This window comes from Podarcis cretensis (genome assembly GCF_951804945.1).
Source record: "Podarcis cretensis genome assembly, chromosome: 1".
NCBI lineage: Eukaryota > Metazoa > Chordata > Lepidosauria > Squamata > Lacertidae > Podarcis > Podarcis cretensis.
Genome location: NC_137170.1, coordinates 80,995,538 through 81,011,919, shown reverse-complemented (window position 1 = coordinate 81,011,919; position 16,382 = coordinate 80,995,538). Strand labels below are relative to the sequence as shown.

Genomic DNA, 16,382 nt, shown 5'->3' with positions numbered 1-16,382 from the left:
TACTCACTACAATAGAGCTGACAGATGGCAAGTATCCAGCAATTAGCACTGGCTTACCTGAAGGACTGCCTGTCTTCTCCAAAGGTGCCTGAATTAACAGTCCACTCTTTCTTAATTAATTTCTAAGACATAATACGAGGTGATTCATAATGAAGTATACAGTAATGGAAACTGTATACTTCATTATGAATCACCCTGTATATTAAGTAGTAATAATAGTAGCAGCGTGAATAGCCATGACAATAATAGCCACAGGTTTGGTTTGGTTTTAAAAATCAACCCCGGTAGACCACTCTGCCTGTTAGAACAGACCTGGTCCTACTATTGGGCAGAGAGAGGCAGCCGCCGCAGGTGGCAAAGGCTGGTGTGTGGCGATGTGGAATGGAGAGGCTGCCATCTTGTCCTTTGCCTCAGGCAGCAAAATGTATTGGACTGGCCCTGTACTAGAATATGTGGCTAGCCACCAGTTTTCAGCCTGTGCTTGGAAACACCCCTTCCCAGGCTCTCTGGACAAAAAGGAGAGTGTTTTGCTATATAAATTATTTTTCCATTGGGCAGTTAATTATTGAGAATCTTCCGCTCTGGGAAAAGTGACAGTGGTTCCCTGCATGTGGGCTCCCAGCAGTGTGGAAGCCACTTCCATGTGATGTGATACATGCTGCAGGAGTAACACAATCATGTTAGCTAAAACAATTGGGTGATGCCAATGCATTAGGACATGAACCAGGAGGTAAGGTGCTAATGATTCATGCAACTGGTACTGTCCTCATAGTCATGCTACTCCCAAGTACTCCCCTGTAGGATGTGATTACACCACGTGGAAGCACCTCCTTTGATTCCGAGAGCATGTGTAGAAGAGGTCAGCACCTTGTTCCAAAGAAGGAGCCAGTTGAAACCACACAAGTTTAACAGTTTCCCCGATTCTGGCAAATTAAGTTTCTTTTTGTTCTATATGGTTCTAGGTTATAACCTATGTACCTTTTCTGTTGGACCTTACAAAAGAGAGGACAACAGCTTCCTTCTCTCTTCCTTGGAAGCCATCCACTGATTTAATCTCCAGGTCTGGGTACTTGTGACACAAAAGCTCCCTTAGCATATCCACCTGAAAAACAAAGGCGTTGCTAGGACAACAAACGTTATTACTACAATTTATTGCCCACCCTTCATCCTAAAGTCCCAGGGCTTTAAATTTTTTACTTTGAAATGTTGTGCTTCTGAGAGCGTGGCAGACACACTCACCTGGAGGTTGTAAGGAGCAATGACAGCAATGTCTCTTGCTTTAACACCGGCTTCCACTAAAGCCTGAACGTGCAAGCTGGCAAGACGTGCTTCGCCTGGAAGGGGGAAAATAAAACTTAGCTGTGAATGAGCGATTTAACCCTAGAACAAGTTGACAGATTCCACTTAAAAAGCATCCAATTCAGACAATGATAGTGAAAGGCTGCTTTTCACTTGCCACTTTAAAAAAAAGTCTTTACAATCAGTAAAGTGTTTTGCCATGGTTTAGAGCTATGTGCACAAATTAGAATGAACCTAAGCAAACACTTGAGATTGTGTGCTTCCTTTTTCCCACGTGGATACCAGAAACACTTTTGCAGCATTTAGTTTCACTTTCAAAGATTCCTGATTTAGCATTATGTACAAGCCAGAGACTGCGATTTAGAACAAACTGGTTAGTTAAACAAGGCAGCTTCAAGCCATGGATCATAAAGTTCTGAAACTGACCATAGTTCGAACATTCACCAAGCTACTTGATGCCCTACATCTCCTCATATGACAAAAGAGTTCTCAAATTATCCCTTAATGAAATTTACAAGGGAAACATGCATGGAGTAGGAGGAGGAGGAGGAGTAGTAGTAGTATGGCTATGTTGGTAAAAATATTTTTAAATGATTTACAAATACAGGCTGTATGCCTTATGGATTTCTTTAATAGCTGGGCAAATGGTTATGAGTTCCATACAACACTGTCAGATACAAGCAACACATCACAGTTCACATTCTCAAGGGTAGTAAGATCAGTGTTGAAAACACCAAGATAACACCACCGCAATTCCAAGAAGTGAAATCTGCCTTTGAACTGATCCAGCATAGGTTAGGGAATTCATATTTTAGACCATGGCTCTTGCAGCTATTTGCCTTTGGAAGCTGGTGCCTATTTATTTGTGTGCCCATTTCACTATGTTTCTGAATTAGACTTGCTGGTACTGACAACAAGGGCTGCTTCAAACATTACGCAATTCCTACATAGACAGCACTTCCATTTCTTACTATGGATAAAGGGTTGTCAATGCTGATTGCCCTTGAGAAGCTGTAGGACTACAACTCCCATCATACCCAACCAAGGTCCAGGCTAGTTGAGGTTGATGGCAGTTACAACATGGCAACATTTGGATGGCACCACATCAGTTACCCCTGGTGGAGATCATAATGTGCATGCAACATATGCAAAGATGGGTACTGCATGTGCTCACAGTGAAACCCTGCATGGAATAGGACTGTGGCAGGATGCTAACCTACAAATGGCTGTAATATTTAATTCCTGCATGAAATAGCCTTTCTAAGAATTAGCCATGCTATGGGGATACAACATGCAAAATATCCCAGAGTTAATGCATACTTGAGCTTCCCTGCTCTCAAGAGTCTTTCCCCCCAATTGAGAGAAAACCATGTAAACATCCCTCTCCCTCAATCATCTCAAGAAGATTCCCACATTCTAGATGTGACCTCTCTCCCTGCTCTCAAGCCTGTCCATGAGCACACCCCTTTCCCACTCCTAAATGCAGTCTAGAATTCCCAAATGAATACTGCTACTGGAGCTCAGTGAGACTGGAAACCTTCCTATTTATTCAGCAACAGAGACAGAGCTTCACAACAGTTGCTAGGCTGATTTATAACTCCAGAACTCTCTGTGCTCAGAGAACTGGCCTTTCTCTCTGTTAGCAGAATTGCTGTATATGCCACCAACATGGTCAGGCACTTTCTGACCCATTAACTGTGAACGTCTGTGCCTTGTTCACTGAGAGATCTGACAAAGTGCTATGTGGCAAGGCAATTAGAACTGAAAGCTCTCTCAGCTAAGCTGTACCAACAAACCATATGGGAACCAGGAGAGTCCAGCACTTCAAGCTGACAACATACGACTTTGCCCATCGCTTCAGAGCTTGTGTTGCAATTCGAGAGTGCTATTTAAACCACAGGTGTCTGATCCAACAATCATCACAAGTGCCCTTCTTCCTCAGCTCCAGGACAGGCCCTACTTTTAGGCAAAGTGAGATGACTGTCTCAGGCAGCACATGCTGAGGGGTGTGTGTGTGGGTGTGTGTATGTATGAGAGAGAGAGCAGTGGCAGTCCCCTGTCTACTCCTCTTAACCAGTTTCCAGATAGAAGTGAAGGATGCTATGCTGTCACCAGTGTTGAAATAGAATTCAGCTGTTGGCCCAGTCAGCCTTTGTACAGGGCAAGGGCACCATCTTGCTTTTTGCCCCAGGGAGTAAAATGTCTTGGTCCAGCCCTGTTAAGCTCTGTCAACTTTCATTAAAGTACTTTATTATCTTACCCTAGACCATGAGGCTGAACTAGATAATCTTTCATTCTCCTGCTTTTTGCTTTTGAGAATTCAAGGTCTTTGGGGAAGGATGTATTTTGCTAGGTGGCTCTATAAACCTTGTCTAGTGCAGTGATGTTGAATCCAAATGGAAATTTTCATCATCCATGGTCAGTTATCTACAATCCATTTTCCTCTCCAGCTGCATGTTTTTCCACCTGCTGTTTGGTTACAGTACACTGTGGTCTTGATAATTTGGCTGGACCTCTGCTACATCCATGGTAATGAGGTTTTCAACCAGTGTGCCGTGGCACCCTAGGGTGCCTTGATTGATGGTCAGGGGTGCTGCAGGCAACACTGGCCTCTGTCCCTCTTTCCTTCCCTCTCTCTTCTGATGAACTCTCGTGTCTCTACCTCCCAAAGGCTTGCATAGCTGTTTGCTGCAGCAGCCCTGGCTACAAGCTTTGCAGGTGAATGGTGCCTCAGGGGCTGGTCAAGGAGTGCTGGTTGCCAGGAGCTGAGGTGGCCTTGGAGTAAGCAAGCGGGTGAAGGAGCCCAGCTAGCCAGCCCACCAACCCTTGCTGTTGGGAATTGGCAGACAAGTATGAGGCCAGCTAGACAGGTGCTGCGCTGGCCTCTCTTGTCCTTGCTTTGTGCAAGGCCTGCCTGGGAGCTAAGTGCCTGGTGCTGAAGGGGAGCCCTTCCATCTTGCAGGCCCAGCAGCACCCACTGCTGCCTCCCAAGGTAAGGTGCTGACCTCACATTCAATTTTAGCCAGTCTCTGTTGGGCCACTAAGGCTGGGGGCATCCTCTTCCCAGACTCCTGTGGGGCAGTGTGAGGAGGCACCTCTCTTTGCAGTGGGGTGGGGCAGCTCAGAGACCAGGGGCAGCAGCAATGGCTGCCAAAAGGACTCCTAAGGAGAGGGGAGAGGAAAGGAAAGGAGGCTGAGGGAACACTCCCCAAGGGAGGGTGTTTGAAAAAGGGGGAGAGGCTGCCAGCTCTGCAGGCAAGGGGGGACACAACTGGGCTCCTGAGTCCCATAGGGGTGCCGCAGAAAGAATGTAGTTGGTCAAGGGAGCTGTGGACTCAAAAAGGTTGAAAACCTCTGCACTTATTGGTACTTTGTAGCAAATGTACAGCCCATGTAGATTGCACTGTTCTACTACTGAAGGAGTTTTGAAAGGTACTGGTGGCTTACACAGGCTATCCATCCATCTTAGGACCACAAGAAGCATGTCTAAACCTTGACATCCCAAAATTTTTCCATGGATGTATTCATATTCATTTCCATGTGTGGTTGCCAAGATCCCAATAGCATAACTAAATTCTTCAGTAACTCCCCAAGGCTACCACTTTCAACACCGCGGGCACAAGGCAACCTTTTTAATGTAGTAGCAGTCGAAATTACAGCACATGCATGGATAATGTAACTTGAAATGTGGAGGCTGGGGGGGGGCGCTGATTCCAGGGTGGGAGTGTGGAGAACCATAGCAGGTAAAACAACAATACCTTCATTTCCTTTAGACTGTTCATCTTCCAGCTCAAGCTCAAATAAGCCACAGCCAGCTGTATCAATAAGCAACAATGGAATGCAAGTTTCTTCTGTGGAAGCCACCCCTGGCAGGTCCCTGACAAGTTATTAGAAAGAACAATAAGTTAATGACCCTTAACTAGCATGAGTATAAACAGCAGCACATTTATTCTGTTTTAGAATCCTAACACAAATTGACCTAGACTATTCCACAGAACCTCCATAGGTCAGGCCACAGAGCAGAAGAATCCTCCATTCTGTGGGACTGCAGGTCCCACTATCGGAATGTTTGTCATCTGAAATGTCAGTTATCGAAACACAAAGAATCATACCCAAACCTAGTAACACAAACAGCTGGTTCAGATATCCAAGCAGCCAGAGTTTACCCACTTCCTTACTTGTTTGTGTTTTGCTGGTCAGTGGCAGCCATTTTGGGTGGCAACCATGAAGAAAGGAACGGAGGGAGAGAGTTCAGACACATTAGGGGACGGAAGAGACCAGACAGGGGGCAGTTTTTCCTTTGTCTTTTGCTGGTTGGCTGCAGCAATTTGAGACAGAAACCAGAGAGAAATTGAGATTGGACGAATCTTAGATTCCCCATAGGAAATAATGGCAATCATCTGCTTGTTATGTGAACACTTGCCTAATGAACGATTTCCTGAGAATGCATTGTGTTCAGATAGTGGGACCTGCAAATATACATTTGCAGTGGACCTCACTTGGGGTCACTTCATATAATTCCATTGGGCCAAATGATGGAGGGAACAAAGCCTCTGCTCAGCCAGGTCACCATAAATTTAACCTTTTTTGGTTGTGGAACCCTGCCTGTAGAATGCTCTCCTCAGGGAGCCACACATAATTAGTATTTGATGCCATGTTTGTGGAGAGAGGGATATATACTGTACTCTTGGCAGACTTGCATAAAATTTAGAGAGATTGTTACACTGAGATCACAACACCTGTTTACAACTACTGTGTGCACAAACAAGCAATTCCAAAGTGTTTCAGCCATATTTGAGAACTACCTTTGATCATTCACAGTTCACATTCTCCCAGAGCATAGTCTAGAGGCATATAATGCTGCCGCCTTGCTGAAGCTAGCCAGATTTGCGTCGGGTCAGTGCATGGGTGGGAGACTGCCAGGGAACGCCATGTATGCTGCCTTGAGTTCCATAATGGGAAAAGATGGGATATAAATGTACTAAGTAAATAAAATAACTATAAATAGCCTTGCTGGCTATTGTGTACAGCACGTGTGGGGAATCTGTGGTCCTCCAGGTGTTGTTGGCCTATAACAAGGGCTGATGGGAGTTGTAGTTCAACAACATCTGGAGGGCCACAGCTTTCCTACGTCTGATGTACGGGATCATTTATTCCATGAAGCCAAAAAAGAGGCAAGCCAATAACTTTGATCATTCTTTCAACCACGTTTTACTTATAATTCACCCTCAAAATATTTACATGAGTTATTAGGAGATGTTAATGCAAAATAAGCAACACACACATGCGCTGCGCTTTTTCTGGGTTTTTTGCCCACTTGTTTTTCAGACATTCAGAAACTGCAACCTGTAACCCTCAAGTATAAAATATTTGAATCAGGCTAGGGCAAATTTTAATAGATGGGTTTAGAAACAATGGTTTGGATCCAGGTAAGGAATTTGAACTTCGATCCCACTGAAATCAATGGGACAAGCTGGTCATAATTTCAGTTCCATAGGTGGTTGTAATTTCAGTTCCATAGATTTCAATAGGAAGAGAATGCAACTAACAGTGCAATCCTACACATGTCTACTCAGAAGTTCTACTGAATTCAAACAGGACTTGCTTTCCTGTGTGTTCAGGTCTACAGCCTTAGCCTGGATCCAGCCTATTGAAAGTCAGCTAATGAATTTGGTCTTTATTTTCTTGTCTCAAGGTTTCAATTCCTTCAGTACATTTGCCATCACATTCAAAAAACATATCTCTGCAAAATCTAGAAACATACAGTAAAAAAAGTCATGGATTTAAAAAAGTCATGGATACAAGGTGAAAACAACTGTGCCTTTAAACCTATCTCCTGCTCTCCCTTCAAAATTCTAAACAAAAAATTCTTTAAAACTCCTGTCTGTAATGGCAACACAACTTTCAGTAGCATCAATGAAAATACAGAAAGTAGAAGACAAAAGCGCATGTAGTGTCAAAGAGCCAAATTACAGATGCAAGATTCTACAGTGCAGATGCTTGTACATTTTAGCACTTGGAGCCAAAAGGAAGTGCCCTTTGATGTATTACAAGAGACAATGTTCTGACAGCTGCAATATTAGAAAAAGGCACAAAGCACAATCTTGATAACCTCAAATACAACGTTGGCTTAACATAAGTTTTGTACTTCACAAAGCCGTATTAATAATCCGCATTTGAGAATCAAAGTTGTTTACTTGCATTCATTACTGCGGAACATAAATGAAAACCTTTAAGGGTTCCAGTGTAAATTCGTGGAGCCAAGATTTGCCATTGTGGAAAATTAACAATTCAATTTTTTACTTGGGTTGTATCAGCGTAAGAACAGAACCCAGAATTATAGTTCTAGGACAATAACTTTGGGTTTCCCCAAATTATTTGCAATTGTTTTGTTAACTTTTCATTCTGCTTGGAGAAAATGTGCTCCAACAGCCCAACTCTTTTTTTTTTTTTTAATATACTTCTTAATTGTATTTCAGTTCAACAATTGCTTTGATGAAATACATATTTTGTTCTGTGCAGTTGGCTTTAGATACCTATTAGGTCCATAAATTACCATATAGCATATATTCCACACAAAAAACAGCGACAATTTGTTGTTGACAAAGGAGAGCTGGACATATAAAGGGCCCCATTACCTACAGTAGCTGAGGGCCTCATCAAACCTAAATCTGGCCCTACCGCCATGGGGTTTCCGTGTGCCAAATTCCAGCTTTAGGTTTTGTTTTTTTTTTATTAATTTTTTAAAGATTTTTCTTTTACAAATCGTTCAAACACAACCATATTCAACAATTTACAAGTTTTTGACTTCCACCAGCTCCTCCTACAATCCTCATGTTTTTATATTTGATCCGCATTTCCTTTATAATATATTGCCAGTTTTAATATCCTTACATCTCATTTTCTCTTTACAATACCCTTTCTCATCACAAAGCCTCTTTAAATCCAACTAGCGTTGTCTGTTCATCACAAATATTTTCCAGATAAATCGTAAACTTTTTCCAGTCCTGGGTGAACTTGTGATCTTTCTGGTATCTAATTTTTCCAGTCATTTTATCTAATTCTGCAAAGTCCGTTAGTTTCAGCCTCCAGCAACAGCCCAACTCTAATCATTTTTCTTGAAAATAGAGTCCACATTCCTCCAATTCAACATGTATTTTTTAAAAAAATGATATTTATTAAAGTTTTGAATCAACACATATAAACACAGACACAAACAACAATAAAAACATACATAAACCAACAAACAAATCAAAAACAAGCATAAATTCAAATCTTATTTTCTAAACCTAATTTCACCGACCTCCTCACACCTCTCCCTTCTGTATTCTAATCTCATTTATCTTATCAGCAAATCCCTTCCCATTTTTCCCATAGTTTTTAATAATTCTATTCATTTTCCTTAATCAACGCCCCTGCAAACCACTAATTTTTAAACCCAAATCTTTTTAGCCTTCATTAATTTTATAATATTTATTAAGATAGTCTTTGAACTTCTTCCAATCTTCTTCCACTGTCTCTTTGTCCTGGTCTCGGATTCTGCCAGTCATCTCTGCCAGTCCCATATAGTCTGTCATCTTCATCTGCCATTCTTCCAGAGTGGGTAGATCTGATGTCTTCCAATACTTTGCGATGAGTATCCTTGCTGCTGTTGTGGCATACATAAAAAAAGTTCTATCCTTCTTTAACACCACATGGCTAACCATACCCAGGAGAAAGGCCTCTGGTTTCTTCAAGAAGGTATATTTAAATACCTTTTTCATTTCATTATAGATCATTTCCCAGAAAGCCTTAATCCTTGGGCATGTCCACCACAGGTGAAAGAATGTACCTTCATTTTCTTTACATTTCCAACATTTGTTGTCTGATAAGCGGTAAATTTTTGCAAGCTTGACTGGGGTCATGTACCACCTATAGATCATTTTCATAATATTTTCTCTCAAGGCATTACATGCCGTGAATTTCATACCGGTGGTCCACAACCTTTCCCAGTCAGCAAACATAATGTTATGACCAATATCTTGTGCCCACTTAATCATAGCTGATTTAACAGTTTCATCCTGTGTATTCCATTTCAACAGCAAGTTATACATTTTTGACAAATTCTTAGTTTTGGATTCTAACAACTCTGTTTCCAGTTTTGATTTTTCCACCTGAAAGCCAATTTTCCTGTCCAACTTAAAGACCTCCAGTATTTGATAATGAAGCCAGTCTCGGACTTTATCTTTTAAGTTCTCAAAACTCTGCAATTTCCACTTATCGCCCTCCTGTTCTAGAATTTCGCAATACTTTGGCCATTTGGCCTCCATATTAAGTTTTTTCAAAGCTTTTGCCTCCATTGGTGACAGCCACCTTGGAGTTTTGTTCTCCAGCAAATCTTTATATTTAATCCAGACATTATACAATGCTTTCCTGACAATATGGTTTTTAAAACCTTTATGAACCTTAACCTTGTTGTACCACAAATATGCATGCCATCCAAAAAAAAAAAAAATTTAAAAAAATTGGATGGCCTCCAATTCAACATGTTTAGGATTGCAACCCAAGCTTCCTTTGAGATGAAAGTCTTCAACAAGTGCTCGTTATCATTATTATTGAGATGCCAGTATGGTTTGGAATAGTTTCTAATTTACACAGGTAGAATAAAGGGAATCTATTTTCACAATGTTTTATTTAAATTTCATTTTATCTAGTGCTCAATAAGGAACATCTAGTAACTGATTCTCATTTCTCCCTCGTTTCAGAGCTTCCATCTTCTTTTCAAGGTGGTCCATTTTATTTAAATCATCAAAATGTGCTGCAACATTACATGATTACCACGTCAGGCCGTGCATAATTAAATCATGTCCTTATCATATGAAAATGATCATACTTCCTAAAGTTTGTTTTGGAAAAAGTCAAGAGTCTTCAGTTGCTCAGATTTTCTATTTTTACTTTCCTAGGTCTCCTCTTAGTGCACACCTGCTAAGCAAAGTGTCTTCTTCAAGGGCACCATTAAGGATACTACTTTTGTGGTTCAGGATGACAGCAGGTTACTTTCATTTCTCAATAATAGTCCTGATTTGAGTGTTTTTGTGAATGCCACTTCTAAAGATAATCTGCTGCATAAGTACAGTATTCTAATGGAGAGAAAAATCACATTTCCTTCTGAGAAAAGCTGGGGGCTGGAAGAACAGGCTTGGAGATCTATATATAAATGCAAAAGCCTGAAAATAGAGTAATCCCTCCAACTGCTACTTATTTTAGTTTAAACTAGAAGTGCATCAGGACTCTTGTACTTGCTTGGAGGTTATGTTGTCAGTCCTAATCATCCAACCCCCAGTTCCAGACATCTGGAAGATGGCTTTGGCTGCCTGGGAGGAAAGACACTCTGCATGTGCTACAAGATGCTCTTGTTCAGAAGATTACTTTGGAAAGGCCTGGAAAGTCAGTGGAAGAGCATCTGCTTTGCATCTGGAAGGTCCCAGATTCAATTCCTTACATCTTTAGATAGAGCTGGGAAAGAATCCTGACCTAAACTCTGGAGATCTGCTGCCAAACAGGGTCAACAATACTGAGCCCGATGGACCAATGGTCTGACTCTATATAAGTCAGCTTCCTATGTTTCTAGTTTCAAACTAAAATCCTCTGGAAGCCTCTCGCTTGCATTTTTTCCTGCAGGCCCCAGGTAACCTATCCTTTGTTCTGTGTTTAAAGTATTAAGCAACTGCTGATTATTTCAGCATAAATATTTCAGCATTCCCCTATTTTTCTTGTGCTGCAATGCCTCAGCTGCAGAACAGCCCACACACATTGGCCGAAAGACAGAGCCATCACAATGCTGAGACTTTCAATGTTTGCCAATTACGGGCTGCTTTCAGATCCATCTTCTATACTGAAAATGGTTTCGGCCACAGAAAATCATACTGATACATGCACCAGTTTTCTTCTTCTGCAAGTAAATTTAAACAAAGCTTGCATGGCATTAACGGAACTGTTATGATGGCAAAGTGGTTTTCATGACATCAGCAGCAAGAACTGAGGGATGGAAGGGAGAACTGAGGGAATACTTGCTAATTTGGGGTCCAAGCACATCCTAAAGACAGGAGTTTGGGTTACTAATCCAGGTGCTGCTGTGAGAAAATTTAAGACTTATGTATTACCATTGACAGAAGCATTTTCTTGGTTTTGCACTCCCTTGGTCTTGGTGTTCAGCATATCCCAAACAACATATTCCTTAAATCTTAAAATAAGATATATGATAAGCATAAAAGCTGTTTGACAAGGAAGTTCTTTCATTCTTATGTGCTGGATCTAGCAGTGCCTTACAAGGTGTAGAGCCAAATATTCTTCTCAGATTCATTAATAACATGTATATACAATGAAGGCTGAATTCTCAATATGCCTGAAATCCACCAAGATACGAGCCTCTCAAATTACTATGAGCCTTCATATCTCAGCACTCAGAGGAAGCCAGGGAAGAATCAGCAAAACAAGGCCACATGATAATTCGAAATGCTGCGGTGTTGACTGCACTGGTGAATGGCGTGTTGCTCCCTCAGAAATTAGTAGGGGAGAAGCTTTGAGAAAGCTCTCACCCTTGTTGTCAGGAAGAAACCCTCATTACCGCCCTCTGGCCAAGAGCAGAGGCAGATTCTTTTCTTTTAGCCACCAACATATCAAGTACAGATTTCATGCACAAATGTGAATTTGTGACAGCAGCCCAAAGCTGCCCATGTGCCAAATGAATTTTGCATGATTTGCCCTTGGTTAATCATGCAGTCCTGCCTTGCTGTGATCTGATGTCCATTAATCTTTTTTTTGACCAATAAAAGTAGTACAACAGAAGAGGTACTTTCCTTATTAGCTTAGCAAGAGTTTCCTTAATGCTATGAATAATTATTCCTTTAAATTCCAGCCATACCTCACATAGGCACATACACCTGCTATAATTAGGGTCCAGGTCAAATCATTTATTGCCTATGGGCAAAGGTGATTGCTCAAAAGGTACACAACAAATCACATTTGCAAATTCAAATCCTAAAAATACTACTTATACAAAACCACCAAAAGTAAAAGGCAGAATGAAGAATAAAAAAGGAATTAAACAAGGGATAAGGAAAACAATAAAATGAATAATTAAACAATCTTCAAATCAGGGCACCACCATGACAATTTATAGTTATCTCTGAAAGCACCCAGAGCAAGAGACACTGAAAGCCCCCCCCCCCCAAATCTGACTAAAGATAGCATGCAGTCTGACTCTATATAAGTGTTCCAAAAACAAAGGACAAAATAAGGTAGAATATCTTTAAACATTACATCTCAGCAATTCCACTAAGAGTATGAGGCATAGGGGTAAGAGAGGAAAGAGAGGAAAAGAGCCACTACATTCATTACATCTGACCTACAGAGCAACCCAAAGGAAACCACTCCATTATTAATTCCTTCCTTGCTAATACCACATACTGTAATGTGTATTTTTCCTATATACAGTGAGCAGCCTCTTCAGTTATCTGTCTTAAAAACTCAAGCCCATTTTGTTTAAAAAATTTAAAAGAACATTATCAGCACTTTTAACCAGTGTCAAGCAAAGCAGCATTGTTAATTTGCCTGTGCTGTTCTTTCCAATCATGCTTACCCAAGGCAGTTCACAATAAGCAGAATAAAAATTATAAAGCAAGGTGGGCTCCTTCTACTTTCATTAACTGACAACAGGGAGACACCTTGCTGCGGCTACCAAGACTAAAATGACGCCAAATGCAAACAGCATCCTCCCCCAACCTCAGGAAAATAATTTCCGCCTGGAAAAACTGAAAACCAAGTGCGAGATCCTGTAAAAGTTAAGCCTTCTCTGTACACTTACCTAGAAGCAGGTTCACTGAATGTAAAAGCATAAACCTCTGTGCAAATATGTACAGAATCAGGTTGTATGGTATCACTTAATTCAACTGGAGATACTTAAACTCATCTGTAACTCTCTCAATGAAATAACTAAGACTTTAAAAATAGAATGCTGGGGGCAGGAGGAGAATATTGATTCGCACAAGGGCAGGGAACCGGTGACCCTCCACATGTTGCTGGACTACAGCTCCCATCATCTCTGACCATTGACTATGCTGGATGGGGATGATGAGAGATGGAGTTCGGCAACATCTGGAGGTAACCACTTTAGCTAACCTAGGATTATTACCATTTGGTACCCAAGCTTTACAACTTGGTTTGTGTGGGAATCTTAGAACTCTAGAAGACTGGTCTCCCCTTTTCTTAGCCTACAGCATGGGGAAAGGGAGAATATTTCAGGTTAAGAGGTTGCTCTGGAACTCAATGAAGTCAGTGAGAATTTATGCAGCCTTCAATTTGCTGCAGCATTAAACCCTAACTGAAGAGTGTAACATCTTCCTTCATTCAAAACAATAATTCATTTTTTATTGTTGACCATTTCTTTCAGCCCTTAGAAAGTATTTCACTGCAATTGCGATCAATATTGCATACTGAAATTATCTTCTTGGTGATTTAAATCCATAATGTGAGTTTCTTTATATATAAAAAAATCCATATTATCCTGATGTAAGTGTTCCCTGAATACTAACTACTCTATTTTCTTTCTTTCTTTTACACAAAGATAAGGCTCTGTTTGTAGTCCTGCTATGTTTTGCATTTTAGTGGTTGCAAAGATAAAAATTCAAGTACTCCATTCTGAGCACTGCTGACAGCAATTTCCAGTGGCTACCAGTGGATATAACAGATTATGGCCAATATGAGCCCAACTCACAGTGAAGTTTCATATTAGCAGCCTTTTAAAAACTGGATCTTTCAATATACTGCATACGCTTTGGGTTTGTTTGTTTGTTTCATATAGTTTTATAAGTTTAAAAAATTACGTATTATGTTTGGAACAACTGCCTGGTTCCCATGCCCTGCCATCACCCAGCTTGCACCTAACCCTAACCTCGTAACTAAAACAATCAGATATTGTTCCCTGTTTAGCCCTGTCCCTTTTCTCCTCCCCTTGACATGTAATCCGTGAAGTGCTATGCACACGGATGATGCTGCATATAAAGATCATCTAAAAAAGACTTACTCATTTGTTGAACAAACAACATCACACCCAACAGTGAAAGATTAGAGTGACATTCCATAGAGGGATATTCCTCATTCCATAGATGAGTGTGCACGACATGCTCCCAATTTTTTTAAGCAATCGGTAATATTATTATGCCTGCACTGGGCATTGGAATCAAAGGCTAAGACTCAAAGAGACATGGAATAGGCTCCAAGTACCCAAGAGGGCTCTAAACTTGTTTTCTACTACTTCTTATCCCCACCCACCAAAAACAAAATAAAAATACCCAGATAGCAAACTGCCCTTGAATCTTAGTTTCAAAAATCGTTGTGGTACGAGGGCCAGCTATTTCAACCCCAAAGACTTCGGCTGGGTATGTGCAAGCCATTGGGCCCACAGTGACTGCAAAATCAGGCCCACAAGATATAACTGGTTGCTATATAACTTTGCTTTACTTAAATTAAAAAAAAAAAAACAGAACTGCACATAAATCTATTCTGCAACCAGTGCAGGGAAAACCAAGATCAATATTTGCTAAATGAAAGACGATAAAAAAACACCCACCCTGGTTTGCTAAAATAGAGGCAAAAAGAAAAAGAAAAAAGGATAATTGCAGATAGCAGAAAACCCTGCATATTCTCCATCAATATTAATTGACAATGTCAATCCGCACTGAAAATGTTTAGAGTCAGGAGAAACAACAAGCAAGCAGGCACAGTGTCACTTACCTCAGTAAATGTTGCGCAACGGAGCAGTGAGCCGAGAGGCGGCCGCCGTACATCTCAGTGGAAGCCCACTGCATGATGGTCTGGTGCATTCGGTACTGCACCGTGAGCATCTTCACAACATGGTCATCATATTTCTGAATCAGCCGTTCCATTAAACTGAGAGAAAGACCCTCTGTGGCAGCCCTGCACCGACAGAGAGAAAGCAATTAGCAAGGTCCTCCAAACAAAGAGAAAGAGCAAATTTATTAAGAAAATTGCAAAGAGAGCCACTGCCACCTTTATCACATGTGTGTGTCTCAGATATGTATAGAAAAATGTTATGACGGCTATTATAAATAACAGCTGTATTCCAATAAGTGAATACTCAAAAGCGCAGTTGGGGATTTCCCAGTGTTTGCTTGCACCTGCAGTTTTTTTGCCTCCACTACTCACAAAAAGCTGCATGTACAGCCGTCTGAATCTCAGCCAATTTGCTCCAAAATGCTCCAGATTCCCACACTTAAGACATGCTAAAGTCCTATTTAGAGATGTGTTAACCTAGGAATAATGGGAGGACTTCTTCCCCTAGCTCATAATGCCTTATTATAGTCAATGGTACATAAGACCCCAAATATCAGTAGACAGCAGTAAGGCAGGGCACTGCCATGCACCTGACCTGTGGTCTGTCACATGGCTGCTGCTTAGAGGGGATGGATGAGGTGCAAATCATGGGCTGAGTCAATTCAGCCCTCCTGCTGGTGAGTTTGCACCACACGGGTCTTGTGGCTGCCTCCCCCTGCTGGTAAGCAGGAGTGATGTAACTGACTAGAGGTCAAATGAGAGGTGCTGCCCCACCAATACTGACAAATACTATTCTGGAGTGTAGCCTTATACTGTAAGCACTCTAGACAGAAACTTTGCCACTTTTATCCTGGGCAATTTACATCCTGAAGCTCAGCAGATCTGGACTTGGCCAGTATTTAAATGGAAACTGTTCCATGGAGAAAAGACAGGACACAAATGTAAATAAATAGATTAAGTTGGTCAAATAAGACAAGGCACCTATTTATTGGTGTATGATCTATTCGACAACAAGAGTTGATGGATTAGCCAGATTTCAAGAGCCCCAAACCAGTAGGTCTACTGGAAAAGCCTGTGAACACCAGAGTTTTCAATTCATTTTTAAACACAGCAGCTCCTCTTCCACTTTCTTCTGCCTAGGTCCCCAAACTGCTTTTAAACGCTCTAGAATTTTAAAAAAGAACAGCTTGCCATTCAGCAACTGAAATGGTATGAAAATGGTGTTGATCCTGTGTGACAAAAAAGGATGG

General features: G+C 41.1%; 1 protein-coding gene across 1 annotated transcript in view; it reads right to left on the bottom strand.

Annotated features, from left to right (window-relative positions):
• The window catches only part of IGHMBP2 (immunoglobulin mu DNA binding protein 2), a 70,759-nt gene that overhangs the window by 14,796 nt on the left and 39,581 nt on the right, over positions 1 to 16,382 (bottom strand). Inside the window, exons 9-12 of the mRNA XM_079991285.1 lie at positions 15,073 to 15,255; positions 5,058 to 5,176; positions 1,240 to 1,334; positions 979 to 1,102 (exon numbers count right to left, since the gene is read on the bottom strand). Coding sequence (XP_079847411.1) covers positions 979 to 1,102; positions 1,240 to 1,334; positions 5,058 to 5,176; positions 15,073 to 15,255 — 521 coding nt within the window. The remainder of the gene's footprint in view (positions 1 to 978; positions 1,103 to 1,239; positions 1,335 to 5,057; positions 5,177 to 15,072; positions 15,256 to 16,382) is intronic.